Consider the following 26,617-nt stretch of genomic DNA (forward strand, 5'->3'; position numbering starts at 1 on the left):
ACTTGTCAAAACTTTCAACATTATTTTTAAGGTCAGTCTTCCTCTACTCACTTTCAGTAACTGCGGTTCCTTTACTTCAGGGACAAATTACTGACCGTGAATTTGGCCTGAACAGTGATTTCTTTGTGTGCCCTTCTGAAGGCTGTCTTCACTGACCTGGTATCCACTTCTCCCAGCTCTTGCACCTGCCCTCATGATACAGGCCTAGCCCCTTGGAGCATTTGTTTCCGTCTTGCCTCTCCATCCCTTTTTTATTCTTTGCTCATGAGCTTAACTTTCCAATCCATGTGAAACCCTAAGTTTCAGCTAGTAATCTTGAAGTCATTCTCATTTTTGTTCTCTGCAACTCTTGTGTGGAAATTTATTTATAATATTTACTCCATAGGATACAGAGTATCCTACAAGAGGGAGAAGAAATGATCCACTCTCCATTTGCTTTTTTTTAAAAAAAAAAACCCAATCTATGGGAATTTCAAGCAGAAACACATTTTCTGGCAGCAATGCCAAGGAAAGTTCTGCTTTAGTGATTTAAGAAAAGATAAACTACTTTTCTTAAAAACATTCTACACTAATTTAACTACCACAACACTATCTGCCTTTATTTCACTGACATTTAATAAAATCCATTCCTTTCTTCTAGTCATAAAACTGCCTAGAGACCTACTGAGCACGAATGTTCTACAAAGCATTTTAGGGAGTGAGCCATTGAGCGAGCTACCCTTAAAAGCAGCTGGTTAATTTATTTGGTTCATCTTCCGCATCCTGTAATATTGAATTGTCATTATCACAATACTGAGAGCAATTTAAGCTCAATGGGAGCTAAGTACAGAGAGAGCAAAAGCTGTTTCCAAGAGGTATATTTTTTTGTTGTTGTTGGAGAAAGTATTTTAGGGCTTTATTTCCCATAAATCCACATTCTGGCAGTCAGCACTCTCAGTACTTATATTTCAATAGGAGTGCTCACATCCTCAGCAATATACTTTATTCTCCTATGTTTTGTGCTGATAAATCTATCTAATGCTTCGCTACACTATAGAGTGGCGTAAGGATGCGCAGCTCACAATCTCCCACACGTGTGGCGAGATTCCTATCACGATGTAATAAAGCCACAGCCTAATGCCCATCATTACCCATCACTCACTCCTCCCTGATGGAGGAAAGGGGCATGATTGGCCTTGTTTTAATCACCCTGTGATCTTTCACGTTTATGAATCACTTGGCTCCTTCAGGCTTCTCCAGCGCCAGTAACTCTGCCGGCTTCGGAGGCAAGCAGGAAAGTGAGGCGTGGGCAGGGAAAGTCTCAGACGCTGCGTGTCTGAGAAAAGTCTTCCAGACCATGGGGAAGTCTTGGGTACCAACTGGGTTCCTACTGGAAGGTTCAAGGGGCTTAAAGGAAACAAGGATTTCAAAAAGATCACTTCTCTTAGGTCAGAGAAGGTGCTGGGATGCTCGAGGTAGAGATTACAGCACACCACGCACGACAGGTTCAGCAAGAGCAGACGCGGGGCACAATGAGGGGTGGGGGCGGGCACTTGTCACAGGAGGATTTGAAAAGCTGAGATTAAGAAAGATCGTGAAGGAAACTTAAAAAGTCCAGAAGGCGAGTGAGAAAAAACACAGGGAGGGAAAACATTAGTAAGCGTGGAGAAGGCCTGGGGCCATGACCGGCTACTGACAGCAGGCAGGAGACTTGAATCTTAATGGAGGCAGAAAGACAGACAGAAAACTGGGGAGCACAAGTGCCTCTATTTTGCCTCCTGCTTTAGCTCAGGACCAACATTTAAAACACACAGCTTTTCTAAACACCACCAACAGGTTCACAGTCTGCATCAAGAGAGAACTCAACACATGGAAAAACAAAGATGGAAGTTCCCCAATAGAATATTGTTTTAAATGTGGTGGCTATTTTCTGGACGAGCAATGATCCTCCAATCTCCTTTCCCTACAGGTAGTCTAACATGTCTAAAGAAGTTAACACAGACCAAACAGTGCTACCACAGAAAGTCTCCACACTCAGGGATGCCCAGAGCCCATTCCGACAGGCAGCATTGGAGTAAACACCGTGACCCCCCTGCAACACAGACTTGGGACAAGTCTTTGAATTTAACTGATCTTGTGAAAACTACGAAAATAGAACTATGCTTTGAAACTTAAAAAATACCATATCAGGATGAGGTCACAGTCAATTTACCAACCAAGAAATCTACACTTCAGGTTCCATGGTAACAAGGGAAGCTAAACACTAGAGGTACCATTTAGGAGCAGTTTCCTTTTTATTAAAAAACTAGGGATGGCAGATAAAGATCTAAGAATCCACCTATCCATCATACTGCTTAGCAATCAAGCCAGTGCATGAAGGGTCCTATTTAAACTAGCAATTGCAGTGTCTGCACATGTAAATTTATAACTGTGAATATCCTTTCAGAAATGATTAGGGACACTTACTAAAAATTTTACCACTAAAAGAAAATCTTGTACGTGAATTCTGTGGACTTAATAGAGCTGGTTAATGCCAAATACACTGTGTTTCTTTTCTAGTTTGCTACTGTGTAAGGATCCATTTCTGAGGCTGGGCTCAAAGTTGGACCCCTGCATCGGTAGGGCAGAATCAACACAAAAGTCATTCAGTGGGTGATTAAACTTAAATTAATGTTGTGTGCAATGAACAAATATTTCTGATTTTAACTAAACATCTCAATGATAGATGAATGCAGAGACAGAGATTCTCTCATGTAAGTACATGAAAGAGAAAGACACAAGTGGCAAGTCTTGAGTAAGACAAAAAGTTACCTGAATGTACAGGTTTATGATTTAAATAAGCCCTGAAATCAATTCAAAGTGAAGCAAAAGGGAAAAAAAAAAGAGAGCGATCAGGACACCACCCGCAAAAGAAACCAAGTGACATGAACCTGCCTTCATGCTTTATAATCTACCCTCTTACCACCTTCATAAAAACCTAGGGTTAATGGGGCACGTGGGCCAGTCACTGATAGTGTCCACCGAGGTGGCAGAACTGATGGCTGTTGGGTAGACTCACATCCACCTGGCAACAGATATTCATCCTCTCTATATGTACTTCAGTGTCTACTCCAAAGTCGCACTTAGCCTCCTACATAATGCCTCTCTGGGCACACGAATAATTATTCCAGATTTAGCCAAAATTGGAGAAAAGGCTGCAGGCTATTCAGTAAGCAGCAATAATTTGTGCTCAAACTGACAATAAATATCAAGTAGACAGTCTTCATTGTCCTAGCTTCTACGGTAAATATTAAAAACTGCCTTGAGCAAAAAATATAATCAAACAAATCACAAAGGAAGATCTAAAAGTGACTAACAAAGATGCTCAAAATCTCTTAATAATTCAAACATATTACAAAACAGAACAATTGAATACCTTTATATATCAGATTGGCAAAGATGTGGTGAAATACATACTCACACATATCTGGTATAAATTGATGTAAGTTTTCTGGAATGCACTTGCACTTGATAAGTATTATCAAATGCCTAAAAAATAATCATGACTTTGACTCAATCTTCCAATACTAGGAAAACAGTAAGAACAGATCAATGTTCACACCCAAAGGTTTCGAGAGTCATTGCAGCATGCTTTATGACAAACACTGGGTACAACCTAAAGGTTCAATGGAGAATAGTCAGGAAAATTATATAGATCTGCAAGATGGCTGGAAGAATAGACTTCAATAATGTAGGGAGTTTCATACGATGGGGCATTAAGTTAAAACAAGATCTGAAATAGCTGAGGAGAGGGTGTTCAGCCTAGTGGTTACAATGCCCACATTTCACATCAGAGTGTCTACGTTTGATTCCCAACTCTGGCTCGTGATTCCGGCTTCCCGCCAATGCAGACTCTGGGAGGGAGTGGTGAAGTCTCAAGTAACTGGGTTCCTGTCGCCCGTGTGGGAGACCTGGACTGCATTCCTGGCTCTCAGGCTCAGCCTCAGTCCAGCCACAACTGCTGCAGGCATTTGAAGCAGTGAACCAGCGAACTGGAGCATTGTCTCCCTTCCTGCCCCCAAATAAATAAATAAATAATCCAAATAAATAAATAATCTAAAAAAAATAAATAAAACTTTAAAATAGTGAAGACTACTTTATACCTTCTCATTAATTTTTATTATACTAAAAGTAATGCATGCTTACTACAAAAAAGAAGAAGAAATACCAATGAAGGTCACGGAGAATATTTACAATTTTGTCATAAACTAACACTGGGGCCGGTGCTGTGGTGTAGTGGGTGGGGCCTCCGCCTGCAGTGCTGGCATCCCATGTGAGCGCTTCTCCTGGCTGCTCCACTTCCCATCCAGCTCTCTGCTATGGCCTGGGAAAGCAGTAGAAGATGGACCAGGTCCTTGGGTCCCTGCACCCCCATGGGAGACCCAGGAGAAGCTCCTGGCTCCTGGCTCCAGATCAGCACAGCTCGGGCTATTGCGGCCAATTGGGGAGTGAACCAGCGGAAGGAAGACCTCTCTTTCTCTTTCTCTCTCTGACTCTCCTCTCTCTGTGTAACTCTTTCAAATAAATAAATAAATCTGTAGGATCTCTGTCCTTAATGTGCTGTGCATTGAGATTTAATGCTATAACGAGTACTCAAACAATATATTTCACTTTGTGTTTCTATGGGGGTGCAAACTGTTGAAATCTTTACTTAATGCATACTAAACTGATCCTCTGTAAAAAAAAAAAATTAAAAAAATAAATAAGTAAAAAAAAAAAAAAAAGAAATTATCAACTCCGAACTTGACTCTCACTGGGATCAAACATGACAATAGGTCTGATCTGATTTCATCATCATTTAAAAAAAATCATCTATTATTTTTCACTTTATGTTTCTGTGTGGGAGCAAACTGTTGAAATCTTTACTTAATGTATACTAAGCTGATCTTCTGTATATTAAGATAATTGAAAATGAATCTTGATGTGAATGGAAGGGGAGAGGGAGTGGGAAAGGGGAGGGTTGTAGGTGGGAGGGACGGTATGGGGGGGGGGAGCCATTGTACTCCATAAGCTGTACTTTGGAAATTTATATTCATTAAATAAAAGTTAAAAAAATAAATAAACTAATACAAATACTATTAATTGTTTGTTGTATAGCCCTCTATGAATATCTCTATATATTTCTATAAAAATTACAAACAGATAGCATACGTTTTGGTAAAATACCTTAAGCAGAAGCGATCTACCAAAAGCCAGACATTTTTACTTTTTCTTCCAACTGAGAAAAGAAAAGCTGACATCTCGAAGTTGGCCTGGCACTCACAGCCAGGCCTTGGTGTTCTCTGGGTGAATATCAACAACTGCACAGGATACCAACAACAGACAAGGCCACTTCATGACCATGAAGGATCAGGACAAAAACAAGATCACTCCATAATCACATCTGAATGCAGTAAGTTTATAAGACAGAGAAATGAGCAAACATTCTGTCCTGGATAAAATAAGAGGCTGCTGCTTCTTAACCAGTCATGACTTCGGCCCTGGTTTAGTCTTTCCTTCTTTTAGGTAAGATTTCTTAACCCACATGTGGAATTGCTCTCTGTTTCTGACAGCATCCAATGTGGAGCCACGCCCTGCTTGGCTGAACTTCCCTTCAATCACCTCACACCAACCCCAGTCCTATGGTATCTCCTCCCAACACCCTCTTCCCAACACCCCGTGAGGATCCTCCTGGTGACCTTGGCAGCAGGGCAGGACAACTAGTTCAACAGCGTTACACATTGAACTCATTCCAATCTCCACTGTTGGGAACATCTAAGAACACTGGCTGAAACTGAATTAGAAAATTAAAAAGAAAAAGGCAAATGGGGGCAAGGGAAATCCGAAATGCTTAGAAAAAAACGCAGGGTTGTGGCCAGCGCTGCGGCTCACTAGGCTAATCCTCCGACTGCAGCGCCGGCACCCTGGGTTCTAGACCTGGTTGGGGCACCAGATTCTGTCCCAGTTGCTCCTCTTCCAGGCCAGCTCTCTGCTGTGGCCCGGGAGTGCAGTGGAGGATGGCCCAGGTCCTTGGGCCCTGCACCCCATGGGAGACCAGGAGGAAGCACCTGGCTCCTGGCTTTGGATCTGTGCAGCGTGCCGGCCTCAACACACCAGCCGTAGCGGCCACTTGGGGGGTGAACCAACGGAAAAAGGAAGACCTTTCTCTCTGTCTCTCTCTCTCTCTCTCTCTAACTCTGCCTGTCAAAAACAAACAAACAAACAAACACAGGGTTGTAAAGTTACCCCAGGGTGACATGTACCTAAGCACATTTATGTACACAAATACACATGTTTGCATTTTCCCTTCTCATAAGGCTTGGAATATTCATTTTCTTACCAAGTCACCACTCAGATTTACAGCTTTTTAAACTGCATTTCACCAACACTGTGCCACTCATGTGCTTCTGAAAACCTGCTGCCGTCCTGAAACCAGGACACTACATTTGCACAGCACCTACCATGAACCCTGACGTAAAGCCCTGTTCAAGAAGCAGATTCAAGGCAAATACATCCGTGGGAGGACTGGGTTTAGTTTGTGCTGATGTTGCTAGTTAACAATGGCTGCGATCAAAACCTATGGCGTTAGTGGCGTTACACAGCCAAAGAGCAAAAAATTTTTGAAGCAATCAAGCTTTCTTTTTGGGACTAAAAAGGATTTCTTTCTTGCTTTCTTTCTTTTAATTTATTTGACAGGTAGAGTTACAGACAGTGAGAGAAAGAGACAGAGAGAAAGGTCTTCCTTCCGTTGGTTTACTCCCCAAATGGCCGCTATGGCTGGCGCTGCGCTGATCCGAAGACAGGAGCCAGGTGCTTCTTCTTGGTCTCCCATGTGGGTGCAGGGCCCAAGCACTTGGGCCATCCTCCACTGCACTCCTGGGCCACAGCAGAGAGCTGGACTGGAAGAGGGGCAACTGGGACAGAATCTGGCACCCATATGGGATGCCGGCGCCGCAGGCAGAGGATTAACCAAGTGAGCCATGGCACTTGCCCCTAAAAAGGATTTCTATCTTAAGCATTAGGTTTCTATTTTTAGCCTCTACCAGTCCAGCATAAACAGAAAAACCCACCCAAGTAAACTCCAACAATAATGCTATTTTACAACTTGGTTTTACATGCCTAAAAAGAAATGTCTGCAAAGGTTACACTGATGTTTTACTTCCTGTACGTTGATTTTTTGTTGTTGTTAATTCTGGTATTTGACAGCATGAAATGAAGTTCCAGGAGTGGAACCACAATTTATTACATAGTACCCAGAAGAAATAAAGGTATTTATTCATTGTAGTTTATATGTAATTATTAGAACAAAAATTAGCACTTGCTGATGGTTGAATACTGGATTGACTAAGAAGTCTTAAGCATATACAAGCACGTATGATTTAAGAAAATTTTGGGGGGCTGGCGCTGTGGCGCAGTGGGTTCAAGCCCCAGCCTGCAGCACCAGCATACCATGTGGGCACCGGTTTGAGTGCCGGCTGCTCCTCTTCTGATCCAGCTCTCTGCTATGGCCTGGGAAAGTAGTAGAAGATGGCCCAAGTCCTTGGGCCCCTGCACCCACATGGGAGACTCGGAGGAAACTCCTGGCTCCTAGCTTCAGATCAGATCAGCTCTGGCCACTGTGGTCGTTTGGGGAGTGAACCAGTGGAATGGAAGACCTCTGTCTCTCTCTCTGGTTCTAACTCTCTCTGTAACTTTTTCAAAAAAAAAAAAATCTTAAAAAAAAAGGAAATTTTTGAACCAAAACAAACTCTTTCAACTCCATTTTTCACTAGACTTCTGAAGTACCCTCCTATTTTTAATTCTGAATATGCTCAGAGGCGGCATGAAAGCTACAATGGAAAGTAGCGCGTGAGGGAAGTTCCCACCTAGAAGGCTGCTCATGATCAAGCAGCTCCCAGCCACTGCACAGCAGACAGAGAGGGGTAACCCACAGCAAGCCCCTTCCAGCCCTAGAACTCCGGCTGCCATCTGACCCAAAGATATGCAAATCAATCAGGAAGATCACTCAGCATTTCACATCCAGTGATCAGAGAGAGATGCCCCATGGGCGGCAGTCAGGAGTGGAGGGAACAGAGATCCTGCAAAGGCTTTCGGTGTGAAGATGAGTGACGTCTGGCAATCTCCGTACAGGATGGTGACTGCAGTCACTGATATATATTAGAGACGTGAAATTCGCTATGAAAATGCGTCTTTAGTGTTATCACACAACACACACACTATAACTGCATCAGGCAATGGATACCATAATTAGTTTGATTGTGGCGGCCATTTCACAATGTACACATGTATCAAACCGACACCTTGAACAGCTTAAGCATACACAATTTTTATTTGTCAGTTATGTCTCGGTAAAGCAGGAAACGATAATCTTGGAAAACTATGAAGATTTTCATTTTTATACAAAACTGCTCTATCGAATCCTCTTTCAAAAAGGACTCAAGGTGCAGTCTGCTGTTTGCAGATCCCCAGCGGAAGCTGACTGCAGCTGGCTGATGCTACCTCCTCTGTCCTTCCAGAAAAATCTGCCACATGCCTTCAGCCCTGCGCAGCGAAGCGCTTTTCTTCATTTCATTCACGAAGTCCTCTATGTATGCTGACTGACACGTTTCAGCTTACAAAGCAACCTGTCCCTGCGGTGAGGTCCCTCCTTCTATCCCAGAACAATGCCAAACAGCTGACGATCTCGTTTCTAAAAATGAACTCCACTGCAAACAGCATTGCGACAATTTAATAATTTGTCAAAGGAGGAGCACCAGTCATTATGAAGTATATTTCAAAGTTCAAAGGTCAAGGTCATATGAAGCTAAGGCTTATCTTGCTGACAGAGGGGGTTGGACAATAAAAAAGAAAAAAACACTCAGACCAGATCCACTTGGCAGATTCACTTCTAAGTAAGAAACTTCATTTATACGCTCATACATTAGAAGTCTTGCTACACTGGAAGGTTACACTTAAAAACATTTTACCGGTTCATGTGTTTGGAAGCTCTCTCCAATGGTACTTTTAAGAGATTTGCTTTTCTGTTCCCTCTTTCTTTTTCTCAACACGGAAACAAAAGAGAATTTAGAATAAGCTTTTTATGCTCATGTGTCAAATAGAGCAGTCCATAAATCCAGCTATGGCATTCAACTACTAAGAAACTGCCTTGAAAACCTAAAATAAAAGTTTATGCCAGACAGAACTATAGGCTCCTATTCCCTATTCCTGGTCCCCGGTGGGCAAGGAGCTATCTCTAAAGACTGAAGAAGCCAGAACTTTAAAAAGCAAAGACCAACAAATGTGTCAAACTACAGTTGCAGGATTTCGCCTGCTGCACTGCTATGCTTTGCAGCGCTACTTTGAAATGTAGGTTGCAATTAAAGATTTCTTAAAGGAATCAAAAATGCCTACTACATTAAAACAATTCAAATACTGACGTAGACATCTCTCAACTTTTCAGAAGAGCATCACCAACATCTTAGCGCAGGACAGCAGTTGCCCTGTTCTTTGTGCCACTTTAACTTCTTGCTCACGGGAGTTGGCCCATCATTCTGAGGATTTCACAGCTGTCACAGTCTGCAGATCATTGTTCATAAGGGTTAAGAATCTTTATTCCACATTACAGCGTCATTTGGCAGTCTTAGCCCTACTTTTCTTGCTGAAGATAATTTTAAAGGCAGAAGGTCACAACCTCTCAGGCGCTATCTGTCTTTACTCTCTTTCCCTTCATACTATCTACAGTCTGCTTTAAACAGACAGGTTTTGATATCCACAACAGATGATTGTTGCAAGGTTATCACCATTTGCTAAATGTTGGGCTCTTCCAAGTTGTTCTACTTATTTCTGGTGCTAGTTTCAAATTGCAGTTGAAATGATCAGAGTTGTGATTGGGCCAACACAGTCTTTGTTTTCCTCCCTTTCCAAGTATAAATTTCCAGGACTCAGTTACAAAAAGAGCAGCTCCTCCCAGAAATTAGCTTACAGGTTCAAAATGAAAGTCACCAGTGCACAATCATCCTCCTTTCTGAACGCCACCTTATAAAAGCTTTTTTCTTAGTTTTTGAAATAAAAGATTAGAAAATTAAATTAGAAAAACACTTCTGAAATATCCTCAACAAAATAAATCTGCTTCAAAGCAAAATACACTGATGGGAAAGTCGTGTAGCATAAGTGCACATCTTACACATACAGAAGGAAGAGACTCATGGGACATTTCTGCCAGCCAAGACAAGCTGGTGCACATTTTTAAAATCTCTACGTAACCAGGTCATTATAGTCTATCAAATAAATGCTACTTTTTACTATTTACTAAATATTCATGCATATTTGTATAATAAACCTTAATGGATCCAAAGAAATCAGCTAATAGATTGTATGTCAGAAGTCCCTAAACAGAGGACATACTGAACGCTTCTAATGTAAGTAGGAGAAATCAGAATGGCTTTTTAAAGGGAAAGAATCCCAAATAAAAAATATACTAGTTACTTTATCATCTCTTACATAATAATAGAAAAATTAATGACTCAAAAAACCAAAAGAGGTACTGGCACAAATAGATATATAGATCTAATAGAATAAAGTGCAACATTATAGTTAACTGATTTTTTTTTTTTTTTTTGACAGGCAGAGTGGACAGTGAGAGAGAGAGAGAGAAAGAAAGGTCTTCCTTTTCCGTTGGTTCACCCTCCAATGGCCACTGCAGCCGGAGCGCTGTGACAAGCGCGCTGCGACCTGCGCACCACACTGATCAGAAGACAGGAGCCAGGTGCTTCTCCTGGTCTCCCATGCGGGTACAGGGCCCAAGGACTTGGGCCATCCTCCACTGCACTCCCAGGCCACAGCAGAGAGCTGGACTGGAAGAGGAGCAACCAGGACAGAACCGGCGCCCCGACTGGGACTAGAACCTGGGGTGCCGGCACCGCAAGCAGAGGATTAGCCTACTGAGCTGCGGTGCCGGCCTAGTTAACTGATTTTTCAAGAAACAAGCCAAGACAATGGGGAAGGAATAATTATTTTGAACACATGGTGCTGGTTCAACTGAATACCAACATGTAAAGCAAGGAATCTGGACACAGCCGGTCCTGCCACCTAACAGTATATACAAAACTGAACCCAAAGTAGTTCCTAGATCTAATTGAAGAACCAAAACTACAAAAGTCTTACTAGAAAACATAGGTACTAATAATCAGGACCTTGGATTACATAATGATTTCTTAGAAACAATTCCATTGCCTTGCACAAGTACTGAAAAAAAAAAAAAAAGATAAATAGGACCGTATCAAAGTTAAAAAAAATTATGTGCTTCAAAGAATATATTTTATAAAAATATAAAGAGAAAAGACAATTGATAGGCTAGGGAGAATATCTATAAATCAGGCATCTGATAAGGAATGTGTATCTAAAATAAAGTGTACAACTGTAGAATAAAAATGGGCAAAGAATCTGAATAGATACTTTACCAAAGAAGAGTTATTCCTTTTTGGTCATGAAGTGCTGAGATACACTACACGTGGATATACCTAGAAAACTAATGAGAAATGCCAGATACAAAGGCTACCTGTTGTTCCATTTACATAAAATGCCCACAAGAGGCAAATTTATAAAGAAACAAAGCAAATTAGCGGTTTTCCAGGGGTGGGAGGAGAGAAGAAAGTAAGATGGGTGTGACTGCTGATGGGCACAAGATTTCCCTCTGGAGGGATGAAAATGCTCTAAAATATGATTATACTGATGGCTGTGCAGTACTATAAATATACTAAAAACCACTGAGCAGTACATTTCAATAAACTGCTAAACTATACAGTGCAAACTATGTAACAATAAAGCTATTAAAAATTCCATTGAAATATTCACATGACTCTTTACTTCAAAACATCACACATGTAATTTTATCAAGCCCAGAATACTAAACTTTGTATATAATACACTAAGTCCTTTAGTCTGTATGTTTTTTTTTTTTAAAGATTTATTTTATTTATTTGAAAGAGTTACACAGAGAGGTAGAGACAGAAAGAGAGGTCTTCCATCTGCTGGTTCACTCCCCAATTGGCCGCAATGGCTGGAGCTGCGCCGATCTGAAGCCAAGAGCTTCTTCCGGGTCTCCCACACGGGTATAGGGGCCCAAGGACTTGGGCCATCTCCCACTGCTATCCCAGGCCATAGCAGAGAGCTGGATCGGAAGTGGAGCAGCCGGGACTAGAACCGGTGCCCATATGGGATGCCGGTGCTTCAGGCCAGGGCGTTAACCTGCTGCGCCACAGTGCCGGCCCCTAGTCTGTATGTTTTTTTAAAATAATTTTAATCTGGAAACTCTAACTTAATAGTAGCATCACTTTCCTATTCAATTTTTCACCAGATGATCTGAAATGTTTGTATTTTACTCTTATTTCATATGAATGTAAGTATCTTTTTGTGTTGGAAAGAAATGTCCACATATGTATTTCTAAATAGGAAAAATGAGAAACTGGAATTCTTTTTCATAGAAGACAAACTTCCAATTAGTCAGTGATAACTAAAGAAAAGTACCAAACCCTGATTTCTCAATTGTCCAGCATTTGGTGAACCTGACTTATTTTATTGCTTATCACAATGTCCATCTTTCTACAAGCTCTACCCACATTGCCTCACCAACACAAGGGTGACAGATTTCTCTGATGTTCCTGCAATGTTCATATATCTACTCAACAAACTCTGATCTGAACCGCTCCATTCACATTGTCCTTCCTACACACGTTTGCAAATGGTGTCCAGGGCTAAGAAGAAGGACAAAGATATTATAGCAGTTAGCCCAGGCACCCTGCAGATAGATATAGTAACATTGATGTAGCAAACTTGATGAGACTACAAGTATCTCTCCCAGTGAAAACAAGTATTACCTTTCACTGATCATTAAGAACAGAAACTAACACAGGAAAATCTCACCTCCCAATTTGAGACATCAAATTCATATTATCTGGGAAATCAACATTGTTATTATCTTTGGCATCTTCCTTTATTCTAATACTTTCAAGGAACAGGGGACAACTGTGAAGTCCCCAGTTCCTGAAATTGGAAACTGTAACTCACAACTGCATCACAAACTTGTGATTTATGAATTGAGTACATGGTGGATAATTATTAAGAAGGGAGAAGACGACTTAGAAGCAGACTGCCAGCCCCAGTCAAGCCTTCAATGACCACAGCCGTAGTCCATTTCTTTACTGTAGCCCTTATGAAAGACCCTGAAGCCAGAACCTAACAGCTGAGATATTCTCTAATTTTCAAATCAGGACATAATAACTATTTGCTTTATTATTTTTTTTAAAAAGCAGTGACTTACCATCCTTCATCCTTGCTAAATTAAAAAAAAAAAAAAAGAACCACAGCTGAGAGTTAAATCACAGCTTTGTCAATTTATACTACAGTACATGCTGTTTCCTAACCAAAAAAGTCTTTACTAAAGAAATACAAGAGAGATTCTGAAGTTAGTCCTTCCTGGATGTGGGGAGCAATCCGGACTAGACTGAGTTGCTCGAATTAGGACTTATTCTATGCATCTGCTCTCCCACAATATGGCGCTGGGAGAGAAGTAAACAGCTTCCGCACAGCTGCCTCCAGTTCAACCAATTAACTGTAGGACTTGCTCCTGATTGGAGAGCAGCGTACTCAGCCGAGTTGGGATTGGCGGAGGAGGACTATAAAGGAGGAGAGAGACGGCATGCAAAAAAAACATCTATGGGGAACATCTAAGGGAACCCGTGCAGCCCCCGAAAGAGCCGGCTGGCGGTGTGCCGCTCCCCTGCGGAAGTGGGGAATGCGGCCAGGGGGAACTGCCCTTCCACGGAGGTGGAAGGGATAGTAGCCAACCCGGGAAGAACCAGCAGCAAACCCGGGGAGGGCCGAGCAGACAGAAAGAACAGCGCAGGGTTCAGTGTTGCTCCTCCACGAAGAGGGGGAGCGACATAATGGTGCCGTGACTCGGATAGGAAACCTAGGAGGGAAGAAATGACTCGGATAGAAAACCTAGGACGGATAGGAAACCTAGCTTGGATAGGAAACCTAGGACGGATAGCAAACTTAAGAGGGAAGAAACGGGAAGAATTGGGAAAATACCGGAGAGAGAGACTAGCAAACAGCCTAGGGAAAAGCCGGACGAAAAGGGTGCCGGAAGAAGCTATTGAAAGCCTAGGCATAGACTCGGATACGGACTACGGGGGGAAGCTGGGAGAAATCTCTAAGGGCGAAAGCGAAAGTGAAAGCTAGAACAAACAGACTCGGACGCGGACTGTGGGGAGAGGCCAGGAGAAATGAGGGAGGAATATCGTTGGAGGAAAGCTTGGGGAAACATACCGGGTAGAGAAAAATGTTAGGGAAATTGAAGCCGCGGGGGGCAGGCCGAGGCGGAAACGAAAGCCACTTTGGGATTCTCAGGTTAGCCCGGGAATAGGGGGCGAAAAGTTGAAACCAGAAGCTGAGACGTAAGCCAGATTGGGATCCGTCTGATTAGCCCGGGGAGCAAAGGACGGGAAGCCAAATCGTGGGGCGGAGACGTACGCTGGGTTGAATTCGCCAGGCTAGCCCGGGGAACTTGGATTGAATCCTAGTGGTGGAGACGCAAGCTACGCTGTGTTACTCGCGGAAGCCGCCGCGTGCAGAGAGAGCACGGGGCGTGAGTAGATAGGGAACGGGGCTGGCGTAGGCCGTGGTTCAGACGCGAAAGGGTTAAGCGTGGAGACCGCGGACCGCGCAAAGCCGGGAAGCCGCGCAGATGAGGCGCGGGCTGAAGCGGCTCAGAGCCGGCGAGGCGCGGAGAAGCAGCCTCGGGGCGGAGCCCGCTGGCGGGGCGAGGCGCCGGGAAGCTGCGCGGAGCCGTGAAGCTGCCGGCAGGGCGAGGTGCCGGGAAGCTGCGGGGATAAGAGAAACAGAAGTTTTAGAAGTAAAAGAGAAATAGGAATGTTGGCAGACAGAAGTAAAATGGGAGAAATAGAAATGCCCGGAGATAGAGAAATAGAGAAAAATAAGGCCTCCCCTCAACATGCCAATTAGAAGGCTTGGATTCGGTCTGCCCGATTAGTGAGGCGATGAGTACCTGGGCGGCTAGCCGCAGGTCACCTAAGACAGGCACGAATTAACATCAGTAAAGCTTCCCCACAATGCAACAATTAGGAGGCTTGGATTCGGTCTGCCTGATTTAAGGCGGTAAGCGCCAGCAAAGCTCGACCAGAGTATGAGCTGCAGGTCACCGAAGATAGGCACAAACCAACACTAATAAGTCTCCCCCACAATACGGCAATGAGAAGGCTTGGATTCGGTTTGCCTGATAGGTTTTGTAAACACCTGCAGGCAGTTCTAGCAGAGCAGAGCATGCGCTGCAGGGCACCGAACACAGGCACGCATCAGCGCCTAAAAACCTCCTCACAATGGCGAAGAGAGGACCCGGATTCGGTTTTCCTGATTGATAGGACTTGTAAGAGCCTGTGGCAACTCTAGCAAGTACAGCAGAGTGTGTGCTGCGGGACACCGAAGACAGGCGCGTATCAACGCCAAAAAATAAAAAGAAAGGGGGATCTGTGGGGAGCAATCCGGACTAGACTGAGTTGCTCGAATTAGGACTTATTCTATGCATCTGCTCTCCCACAATATGGCGCTGGGAGAGAAGTAAACAGCTTCCGCACAGCTGCCTCCAGTTCAACCAATTAACTGTAGGACTTGCTCCTGATTGGAGAGCAGCGTACTCAGCCGAGTTGGGATTGGCGGAGGAGGACTATAAAGGAGGAGAGAGACGGCATGCAAAAAAAACATCTATGGGGAACATCTAAGGGAACCCGTGCAGCCCCCGAAAGAGCCGGCTGGCGGTGTGCCGCTCCCCTGCGGAAGTGGGGAATGCGGCCAGGGGGAACTGCCCTTCCACGGAGGTGGAAGGGATAGTAGCCAACCCGGGAAGAACCAGCAGCAAACCCGGGGAGGGCCGAGCAGACAGAAAGAACAGCGCAGGGTTCAGTGTTGCTCCTCCACGAAGAGGGGGAGCGACACTGGAGCTGACAGAGATAAGCAAGGTAGTCACTTCTACAAGAGCGGAGCATCTATAGCTCTAAGCTAGAGGCTGTGAGGCAAAGTCAGTAATTCCCACTGAATAGCCCCACGATGCTGAACACGAGGTGGACAGAGCGAGAGCCTGTGGTCAACGAAGGGCTGAGAGGTGGACGGATGGGCCTAGCTCTTCAACAGAAATCTGAGCTGCTGGTGCAGCACTGGCTTCATGCTGGGGAGCGCAATGAGGATCCCGGACCAACCAAGACAGCCACAACAAGGAGCGAGGGGATGCCCAGGACACTTTCCCACACCATCATTCCGTGAACTTCCAGACCAAGGGAGAAGAACCCGTACCTATTGTAAGATATTAGAGACCCTTTGGTATCTGGGGCTCAAAGTAGTCATCCCATGGCTTTGCGCTCCTGCAGAAATAGCCTCCTTGTCACTGGCTCCAAACAGTATGAATCACACTCAGTTTCACCATGGTGATGATGTTTTGATGTAAAAATGGTTTTAAAATACCTCTAGTTCGTAAAAATAGAAAAAGACTGACTTCTATATATATAAAAAAATTCATTAATTTGAGAATTTACCATACCTATAAACAGAAATATATTAATATAAAAAGTTTCACTCTTTTATTTTTAAAATAGCACCGAGACAATAACATGTGCCAGGAAGATGTCAATAACAAGTAAAGATAATTGTACTATGAGTTTATCAAGGCCTGTAAGAGATTTTCCACAATGGGGAAAATGTCACTAAATATTTTTGGTATTACTATTATTATTGAGAGGGAGAACAGGTGAGGGAAGAGAGCGAGGGAGAGGGTGGTAGGAGAGAAAGATGGAGAGGGAAAGGGGAGAGAGGGAGATACTGCTACCAGCCACTGGGTCACTTCCAAACGTCTGCAATGGCCAGGACTGTTCCAAGCCGAAAGCAGGAGCCAGTGTTTCAGTCTGGGTCCCTCACACAGGTGGCAGGCAGCCAACTACTCAGCCATCACTCACTGCCTCCCAGGGTCGGCACTAGTGGAAAGCTGGAGTCAGGAGTCAGAATTGGGAATCGAACCCAAGTACTCTGACATGGGTGCTGGTATCCCAACCACCAGGCTAAATGCCCACTCTGCTCTTTTGGTATTTTAAATGCAGCCTCTTTCCTGTGGAATGGAGAAAGTTTCAAATTTCTATATGGTATTTCAATTATCCTTTATCTACTTCACAGGAATACTGTAAGAAACACTGAGGCCAAAACTTTCCCAAGACATGATGGTCTAATGATTTCATTACATTTTTCTTTCTTAAAATTTCTTCTATAGTCAGATGTTAATAATATTAAGGATAAATTAGAGATCAGACAGAATACCCACAAAAGGTACATGTCACGATAGACACACACACAATTTACCTTTTTCCCTCCGGTTACAAACTGCTTGCAACTGGATCTCACAAAATGTGGGTGCACAGCAATGATCTGTAAGAGAAAGTTAGGAGTGATGGTGAAAGCACGGAATGAAACCCTTTATGCATTCCAAACAGTGTGACCTAGGCACTGTCCTGATGTCCTGGAAGTATTATATTCAGATAATATTCTATAGCAACTGACGACATCTGAGTCTTGCTTTTATGAGAAAAGATTTCAAATCTTCTAGGAAGCCAGGCCAAAACTCAAAAACTAGAATGAACTTGTTCTAGTGACTGGGGGCCTCTGAGTCAATGTCCCCTCTTTAGAGGTAACAAGAAACCACAACTGTTTGTAACTGAATACAAACCAGAGAAGAAAACTCGAGAAAGGACCTGATGACCTCTTTACCCAAGGTGCTGCCCAATGGATGGCACCAAGCAGAACAGCACAGCAACATCAAACCCCATTGGTGAGAGACACACAGAACCCCTGGGCCCAAGAGCTGCAGAGCAAACCATTCAGGAGTTTCCCTTTTACTACATCCCAACCTCCTACTCCTGTGGTTGTTATGTGCTTTCCACTCTGTCAGTCCCTTTCCTGCCCATTTTTTGCACAGCTTTCCCCCAAGGCTGTCCCAACACCAGGTTACTATTTCTGTCATTTGCCAGTGGCTTCATGTTTATATGACATTATTAACTTGGAGTAGGGCTGCACAGTGAAGGCAACAGTGAAGTTCTAGTGGCTTTCCTCAGAGCAGCTTGCATCTGGGCTCATGTGTTACAGCTGTAGTTCTGCATACACTCTGCTTCCTCGTCACTTCATCCTCCAACCACCCATGAAATCACCTACTTAACAAATTTTATTTCTAAACCCACTCAAGGAATATTCCTAGGAATAAAAAAATGCACATGATTATACTTTTATAAACCTTTAATTAAATATGCTTTATAGGGCCAGCAACACAGCACAGTGGGTTACACTGCCATCTGTGATGCCAGCATCCCAAATTAGCACTGATTTGAGTCCTGGCTGCTCCACTTCCAATCAAGCTGCCTGCTAATGTGCCTGGGAAAGCAGAGAAAGATGGCCCAAGGGCTTGGATCCCTGCACCCATGTGGGAGACCTGGAAGGAGTTCCATGCTCTTGATTTCCACCTGGCCTGGTCATGGCCATTGTGGCTAACTGGGGGAGTGAACCAGTAGATGGAAGATATCCCTTTCTTTCTCCTTCTCTCTCTCCTTCCCTCCTCACGCTGTCACTGCCATTCAAATAAATAAATCTTCAAAACTATAGTTTACATTCTTATTAATGAACTAATACATTTCCCTACTCCACTGGAATGGACTAATAGATTCCTCTTCCTAAGTTGTCTTACCACCCTTCATTTCTCTAACCATTCCTTCCCCTCAGGTTAGCCTTTCTTTCCCTCAACACTTGCCTAATCCATCCTAAACACCAATATTGAAACACTTATACATGCTGCTGTTCTACATTCTTAAACATCTCCCCAACAGTCTTTTTAGCTCTCTCCTAATGGGTAACTCCAGATATGTGACAGTTATCCAACCATCTTTTCTGTTCCTTAATCACCCTACAAGTAGCCAATGGAACAAAATGTAGTGAAAATATGGGGTTGGGTATTTCCCATAGCTTTTAAGACACTGTCTGGAACATGGGCATTCCAATGTCACATGCCTGGGTTCAAGTTCTGGCTCTACTCCTAATTCCAGCTTCCTGCTAATGTTCACCCTAGAAGGCAGCATATGATGGCTCAAGTAGTTGGGTCCCTACCACCCATGCGGGAGACTGGGATTGAGTTCCAGCTCCCAGCTTCAGCCTAGCTCAGCCCAGGTTACTACAGGGATCTGGGGAGTGAATCAGCAGATAAAAATTTCTTTCTCTTTCTGGTGTCAAGCAAAATTTTTAAAAAGGTTGTTTTTAAAAGAAACACTTGTTTTCCGTGAACTTTATGAAGACCTTACCCCTCCCCCCTTCCTTTCCTGTCCTTCAGGCTTAAGGAAATAAAGCCATCGATGCTGCTGATCTTCGCTGCCTGATTCTGCAGTCGCTGGGCTCAGCCTGACCGCCTTCATGCCTATCTTGTAGGCAGAGGGCCTTGCCCTCTTTTCCAAGATTCTACACCCTGCCTAAGCTCTGGTCTCATTGCTTAGCACTGCTCCATTAAGTAACCCCTGTCTTCTCTACTTAACCTTTCTCCCTTTGTTGATGTTTTACCATGGACCAGAACTGATCTGTAGGAATCTTCCCTGGATCCTGCCCCTCAACCTATCAGATGACCTCTTTTCTTTACCACCATATGTCTTGAAAGTAGAGCCTTTACTGGTTCAGCTTCCTTGCCTCCAGCTTCCTTCTGGATACATGTGAGTCTCCTGCGCTTGAAACTCTCCCCATCACAGAGGTTGCCAGACAATTCATAATTACCAAATAAAATGCCCTCATTCCAGCCCTCCCCCCACCCATTCTCCACACTGCCTGCAACACCGCCAGCCACCTCTTCCTCGTGGAAACCCACTCTCCTAGGGCTCCCCCCACACACCGCTGCTCTGCTGCCTTTCCTCCAGCCCCTCTAAGTGCGGCTCCTTTTCCTTACGCCCCCTGAGTCTTTGGAGTGCTCCAGGAATCCACCGTCAGTCCTCTCCGCTTCTCACTCTACGGCTTTAAACTGGATGATGTATTTTTTTAAAAGGCGTCATCTCACTCAACTGTGGGTAGTAACTTTGTGTTTAAGAAACAATCCCTGGGCCGGCGCCATGGCTCACTTAATTAATCCTCCGCCTGCAACGCCGGCATGCCATATGGGCACCGGGTTCTAGTCCTGGTTGCTCCTCTTCCAGTCCCGCTCTCTGATATGGCCTGGGAAGGCAGTGGAGGATGGTCCAAGTGCTTGGGCTCTGCACCCGCATGGGAGACCAGGAGGAAGCACCTGGCTCCTGGCTTCGGATCGGCGCAGCGCCAGCCGTTGTGGCCATTTGGGGAGTGAACCAGCAGAAGGAAGGCCTTTCTCTCTGTCTCTCTCTCACTGTCTAACTCTAGCAGTTTAAATAAGTTTATCTCCTAAAAGCTGTCCAAACTCATGTCCTCCATTCTGTTTTGAATACTTGCAATCACTTTTTTTTTCTTTTGAGATCCTGTAATAACTTGCCTGGAGTGTCAAATTAGCCTTTTTAAAAAAAAAAAAAAAGATCTATTTATTTATTCAAAAGGCAGACTTACAGAGAGGTGGGAGAGTCTTCGAAATTGTCTCTTATTCCCAATCACTCTCCTGTTTAAATCACTTTCCATTTTTACAAATTAGGCTTTCTGAAACACACTTCAGACCCTATCTCTCTTTTACCTGTTGGTCAATAAATGTCTGAATGAACAAGTGAACAAAATGAACAACCTATTCCTGTAACAACTATAACACAGTTTAACTACCATAACTATTACCTCAAGCTAGTCCTTTTGCCTCATTTATCAACTACCTCTCCAATGTATAGACAGTCACCATATTATTTTTCCAGAAGTTTGCTCTAGTCTACATGGCTTCTTTGTTCTTGAACATTTAATAATTCCTCCTTATCTACCAGATGGAGGCTAAATCCTGCAGCTTGAATACAGAGCCAGTGCAGTCTGCCTATAAAGTTCTCTCACCAAATCAGTCTTGTACGCACCATCTAGACAGGAGTGTTGGCCATTTCCTGAATGCAATTGGAATTTTCTAGCCTCCCAACTTCTATTATGCTTCTCTTCCCCACTGAAAGCCAGTTTTTCTCTCTGCACCTGTCCATTTATCAAAGCCCAACGATCACACCATCCATGAAGCTGTCGCTAACAGAACAGCTGGAAGTGACTCCTTTCACTTGGGACCATCTCCTAAATGCTGTGACTACCTCTTTGAACCTTCAATCACAGACTGGGAGAGTGTGTGTGTGTGTGTGTGTGTGTGTGATCCCACCCACCATACCAAAAGCTCCCTGAGGACAGACTGAGGTCAGTCACTCAATATACATCCTGGACTCCCTCATAGTATCCCAATGGTATCTAGCACGTGGTTAATTTTTGAATTCTTATTGAAAATATTAGAACTAGTACTGCTCACATTATTATCTTTATTGCTTTAATTGAGAAAATCCTTAGGAAACTAAAACTTGCAGAATACTTACTTTAATGGGACAGTCAAAAGTCTCATGAAATTCTTCTCCAGAATACAGTCCAAATACCTGCACCTACAAAGTAAATGCATTGTGTCAGTTCCCCACGAAAGCAATGGAGAAGGCTGCTAAGTCCATAAGAACATGTGTAATCATTAACAATCATAAGGCATTCAAATAATTCTAAAGTCCTTTGACCTCTGTTTAATATCCAATAGAGGGGCTGGGCCTGTGACATAGAGGGTGGGGCTGCCACCTGCAATGCCAGCATCCCATGTGGGCACTGGTTTGAGTCCCAGCTGCTCTACTTCTGATCTAGCTCTCTGCTGTGGTCTAGGAGGATGGCCCAAGTGCTTGGGCCCCTGCACTCACGTGGAGGACCCAGAGGAGTCTCCTGGCTCCTGGCTTTGGATTGGAGCAGCTCCATCCATTGCAGCCAGCTGGGGAGTAAGCCAGCAGATGGAAGACCTATTTTCTCTCTCTACCTCTGCCTTCCAAATAAATGGATAGATCTTAAAAAAAAAAAAAAAAAAAAAAAAATCCAATGGACACAGCTCCATCAGGGTGAGAGTACTTCATGGCAACCAAGCTGTGAGAAGCCTCTTGTGAATACAGTTCCCACTAGTCACCACACTTCTGTTTCATTAATGGATGCCAATTTATTTTTTTAAGATTTATTTATTTATTTGAAAGACAAAGTTACAGAGAGGTGGAGGCAGAAAGAGATATTCACCCACTGGTTCACTCCTCAAATGGCTACAACAGCCGGAGCTGGGCTGGTCTGAAGCCAGGAGCTTCTACTGGGTCTCCCATGCAGGTGCAGGGGCCCAAACACTTGGGCCATCTTCCACAGCTTTCCCAGGCCATAGCAGAGAGCTGGATTGGAAGTGGAGCAGGTCTCAAATCAGCACCCATATGGGATGCAGGCACTGAAGGAGGCAGCTACACCACAAATATCCATGAAGAAACTATCTTTCATTCCTGAAAGGAAAAGGAAGCTTCTTTTTAGAGATCTCTCTCTCTTCCTCTCTCTCTCTTTCTCTCTCTCTCTTTCTCACATACACACACACTCACGTAGATATCAACCACACAAATCAATGTGGGTAAGATTAGGAGATCTTCATTTATATATGCTGAATCTGCGCAGAGTGTAAAACTGAAATATTTCAGTTCCTTCTTACCACTGCTCCCCATTTAAAGTTCTTTAAAGCTATTTTACTCATATTTTTTTCTGAGTACTTAACAACAATAGAACCAAAAGAGAGCTGGACAGATATACTCAGATGCATACACATATAAATAAAATGTGAAGGACATAGATCATCCGTTTACAGATTAACAAATTCTTTCGACATGAATATACCTCATACCCCTGTGCAGCCAACACTATCAAGAACAGAACCCCAGATGCTCCTTCCTCCTTTTCCAGTCAGTATAGCCTCAAACTAACCACTACCCTGAAATCTACCACTATGAATAACTTGTGGTATCTAGATTTTATACAAATGTACAAGATCTGTCTTCTATCAATATTCAACATATTCTTCATGAGATTTATTCATACTGTTGTATAAAGCAATAGTTCTTTGTCACTGGCATGTAGTTCTTAATTTTTATTTATTTAAAAAGCAGAGAGACGGTGAGAGAGTTGGAGCACAAGAAGAAAACAAGTGTGAGAGCAACACACACACAGAAACAGACAGGCAGACAAGCCAGACAGAGATCTCCCATTTGCTTGTCCACTTCCCAAATTCTGCAATGTCCCCTGGCCAGAGCCAAGGCCAGGAGCCAGGAACTCAATCCAAGTACTTGAGGCACCACTGCTGCTCCAGGAGGTCTGTACCGGCAGGAAGCTGGAGTCAGCAGCTAGAACCGGGTATCAAACCTAAGCATGTAACATGAAACACAGGCATCTTAATGGGCACCTTAACTGCTGGCCGAATGCCCACCTTGGTGTAGCAGTTCAGTGCATGCATCTACCACAACGGACGCATTCCTTCCACTTGTGCTGTTTCCAGATTGGGGCAATTATAAATAATGCTGCTGCAAACACTGTTTATAAATAATTTGGTGCACTTCCATACACATCTATGAAGACTATCTAAGCAGGAACAGAACTGCTGAATTGTAGCTTGTGCGTATGTTCACATTTAGTAGACAGCCAAACCATCTCACAAAGGGGTTTAAACTAATTTGCACTCTCACCAGCAGCACATACAAATTCCAGGGGCTCTCAAAGACGTGGAGCTAGCTAGCAATTTGAGGCCAATGGGAAGCGTGTCCCAAGACTTCAGATGTGTTCGTTTCCTAGTCTCTTGGGTAGTGCTATTATTTCTTCTTTCAATTCTTAAAGAAATTCACTCAGTGAAGCCATATGGGTCTAATGTCTCTGCTATAATCTGATGTACGTGCCTGTCCCAAATTCAGATGTTGAAACTTAATTCTCAACGTGATGGTATTGGAGGTTATTAAGTGATGAGAATAGAGCCTTACTGAATGGCATTAGTGCAGTGAAAAGAGGGCTCAAGGGAATGAGGCAGACAAGTTAGATGACAGCATTTGTCCCCTCCATCAGGTGAGGACACGGTGACCAGGCACTATCCTGGAAGCAGGCAGGGCAGCCCGCACCAGCCAGCCAATGCAAGCACCGTGCTATGACAGCGGCCTTCCAAGGCTGTAGGACAAGGAAGAAGAAATTTTTGTTGTTGACAAATTACTACAAATGGGCTAGGACGGGCTTCATTGTAAGCAGGTTTTTATTTACAAATTCAGTTTTTAAATAGATAAAGAACTATCTAAACTTGCAATTTCTTCTTTTTGTAATCTTGGCAAGTTAATGAATGGTTCATTCCTTCAGCAGAACATTGACTTGTGTCATAATTTTTGGAGACAGATTTGTCCACTTTAACATACTCTGCTCACTTTCTGACTACTCTTCTCATTCATTTGTGCCAGGTATATTATCTGGGTTCCAAGAACAGCACATGATAGAGTAGAACACAGAAGAAATTTGATTTACCCTGAGGTTGTCTCTTCCTATGTATTCTTGACAAGGCAAATACATGTGTGCCCCATCACCTCCTTGCTTCTCCTCATTTAAAGGGTACAAAGCCAGTACTTTTACAAAAATGTATAAGCATAGGCTGTTCTTCTAATACAATGGTGGTTAAAACAAAGCATTCATATGGGAGACCTGGTTGAAGCTCCTGGCTTTGACTTGGCCCTGTCCTGGCTATTGTGCCCTTTTAGGGAGTGAACAAGTAAGTGGAAGATCTCTTTCTATATATCTCTTCTCTAACTCTGCCTTTCAAATAAACAAATAAATCTTTTATTTAAAAAAACCATATAATTAAAGGTTACAATAGAGGGCTCCTTTTGAAATTGGCATTCCCTGCAGACCTGACAACTTCCTTGAATTTGCCACAAAAACACTTAATGAGGAAAAGAATTCGAAACTGTGGGCCTCACAGTTAATCTGCTGCCACGCCTCAGAGGCATCTCCATTAAAAATAAACCCAGAGAGTCATGAGCACCATAGACAGTACGTGATGTATTTTAGTACCTGAAATACAGAGACATTTTCCCCATGAGAAAGTGAGGAAAGTGTGTAATCCTGCTCCCTTTGGCATGGAATCTACAAATTTATCACTCAGAACACGGGGCAACAGCCCCCGTGATGCAGAGGAATCAGGACTGAGGTGGCCAGAACGTGATCCCAGCCCCCAGTTAGTGTTTTCCTCATAACAGCCCCTCTCAAACATCCGATCAAAAAATAACAAGTCAAGAATTAGAATGGGGACAGACACATGAATTGCCATTACATGTCAAGTGGCAGTAAAAAGGACCCAAGGGGTTGGTGTTGTGGTGCAGAATGGTAAGCCAATTTGCAATGCCAGCAATCCCATATCAGAGAGCTGGTTTGAGTCCTGACTGCTCTGCTTCCAATCCAGCTTCCTACTAATGCACCTGGGAAGGCAGGAGAAGATCACCTAAAATCTTGGGCCCCTGCCATCCTTGTGAGAGATCCAGATGGAGTTCCTGACTCCTGGCTTCAGCCTGGCCCATCCTGGGCTGCTGCCAATTAAGGAGTGAGCCAGCAGATAGAAGATCTTTTTCTTTCTCTGGCTCTCTCAGAGGGACAACAGTAGGGTACAGTATTAGCAAAAAGGGGTGATGACAAGAGAGGCTTCTACTTCCCCCAAATCTTCTCATTCTAAGGTTTTGAAGAGGATGATTCTGCCATACCCAACATTATAATAACTAGGGCCACACTGCTTCTGTGTGATTACTCAGGTTCAAAAAGAACTCCTCACCCTGTTCTGGAGTGAATAAAAAATTTGTTTAAATTAATTTTTTCAAAAAGCAAGCAAAATTATATACAAGGTCTGTTTAAAAAACTGGAGTTGGCCGGCACTGCGGCTCACTAGGCTAATCCTCCACCTGCGGCGCTGGCACACCAGGTTCTAGTCCTGGTTGCTCCTCTTCCAGTCCAGCTCTCTGCTGTGGCCCAGGAAGGCAGTGGAGGATGGCCCAGGTGCTTGGGCCCTGCACCCGCATGGGAGACCTGGAGGAAGCACCTGGCTCCTGGCTTCTGATCAGTGCAGCGCCAGCTGTAGCGGCCCTTTGGGGGGTGAACCAACAGAAGGAAGACCTTTCTCTTTGTCTCTCTCTCCCACTGTCTAGCTCTGCCTGTCAAAAAAGAAAAAAATGAAATAAAATAAAATACTGGAGTGGACACTGTGGTGCAGTGACTTGTGACTGCCAGACCTCATTTCACCACAGGTTGGAGTTCCAGGTCTGCTTCCAACAGAGCTTCTTGCTAAATGCACCCTGGGAGGCGGCAGGCGACGGCTCAAGCCCTTGTGTCCCTGCCACCTGCCACCTACGTGGGAGACTTCAGTGCAGTCCCAGCCTCCTGGCCTCATCCTGGCCCAGCATCTGCTCCTGTAGGCACTTGGGGAGTGGACCAGAAGATAGATGATCTTTCTTTTTCTGTTGCTCTGCCTTTCAAATAAATAAATAAACTTTAAAAATTACTGCACACCACCATTCCAAACATTCAGAGCAAGGGG

General features: G+C 43.8%; 1 protein-coding gene across 18 annotated transcripts in view; it reads right to left on the reverse strand.

The window, feature by feature from the left end:
• Nucleotides 1-26,617, reverse strand: part of VPS41 (VPS41 subunit of HOPS complex) — a 188,163-nt gene that overhangs the window by 77,407 nt on the left and 84,139 nt on the right. For 17 of the 18 annotated variants that reach the window (XM_089315632.1, XM_089315643.1, XM_008261661.5 and 14 more), the window contains 2 exons: nucleotides 21,558-21,620; nucleotides 17,395-17,460 (listed from right to left, as the gene is read on the reverse strand). In XM_089315632.1, the coding sequence (XP_089171758.1) occupies nucleotides 17,395-17,460; nucleotides 21,558-21,620 (129 nt within the window). Of the gene's footprint in view, nucleotides 1-17,394; nucleotides 17,461-21,557; nucleotides 21,621-22,278; nucleotides 22,342-26,617 lie in introns of those variants that run through there. The other variant, XM_089315644.1, reaches the window with a different exon arrangement.

This window comes from Oryctolagus cuniculus, chromosome 16, assembly GCF_051225735.1.
Source record: "Oryctolagus cuniculus isolate XC-2025 breed Fujian yellow rabbit chromosome 16, ASM5122573v1, whole genome shotgun sequence".
NCBI lineage: Eukaryota > Metazoa > Chordata > Mammalia > Lagomorpha > Leporidae > Oryctolagus > Oryctolagus cuniculus.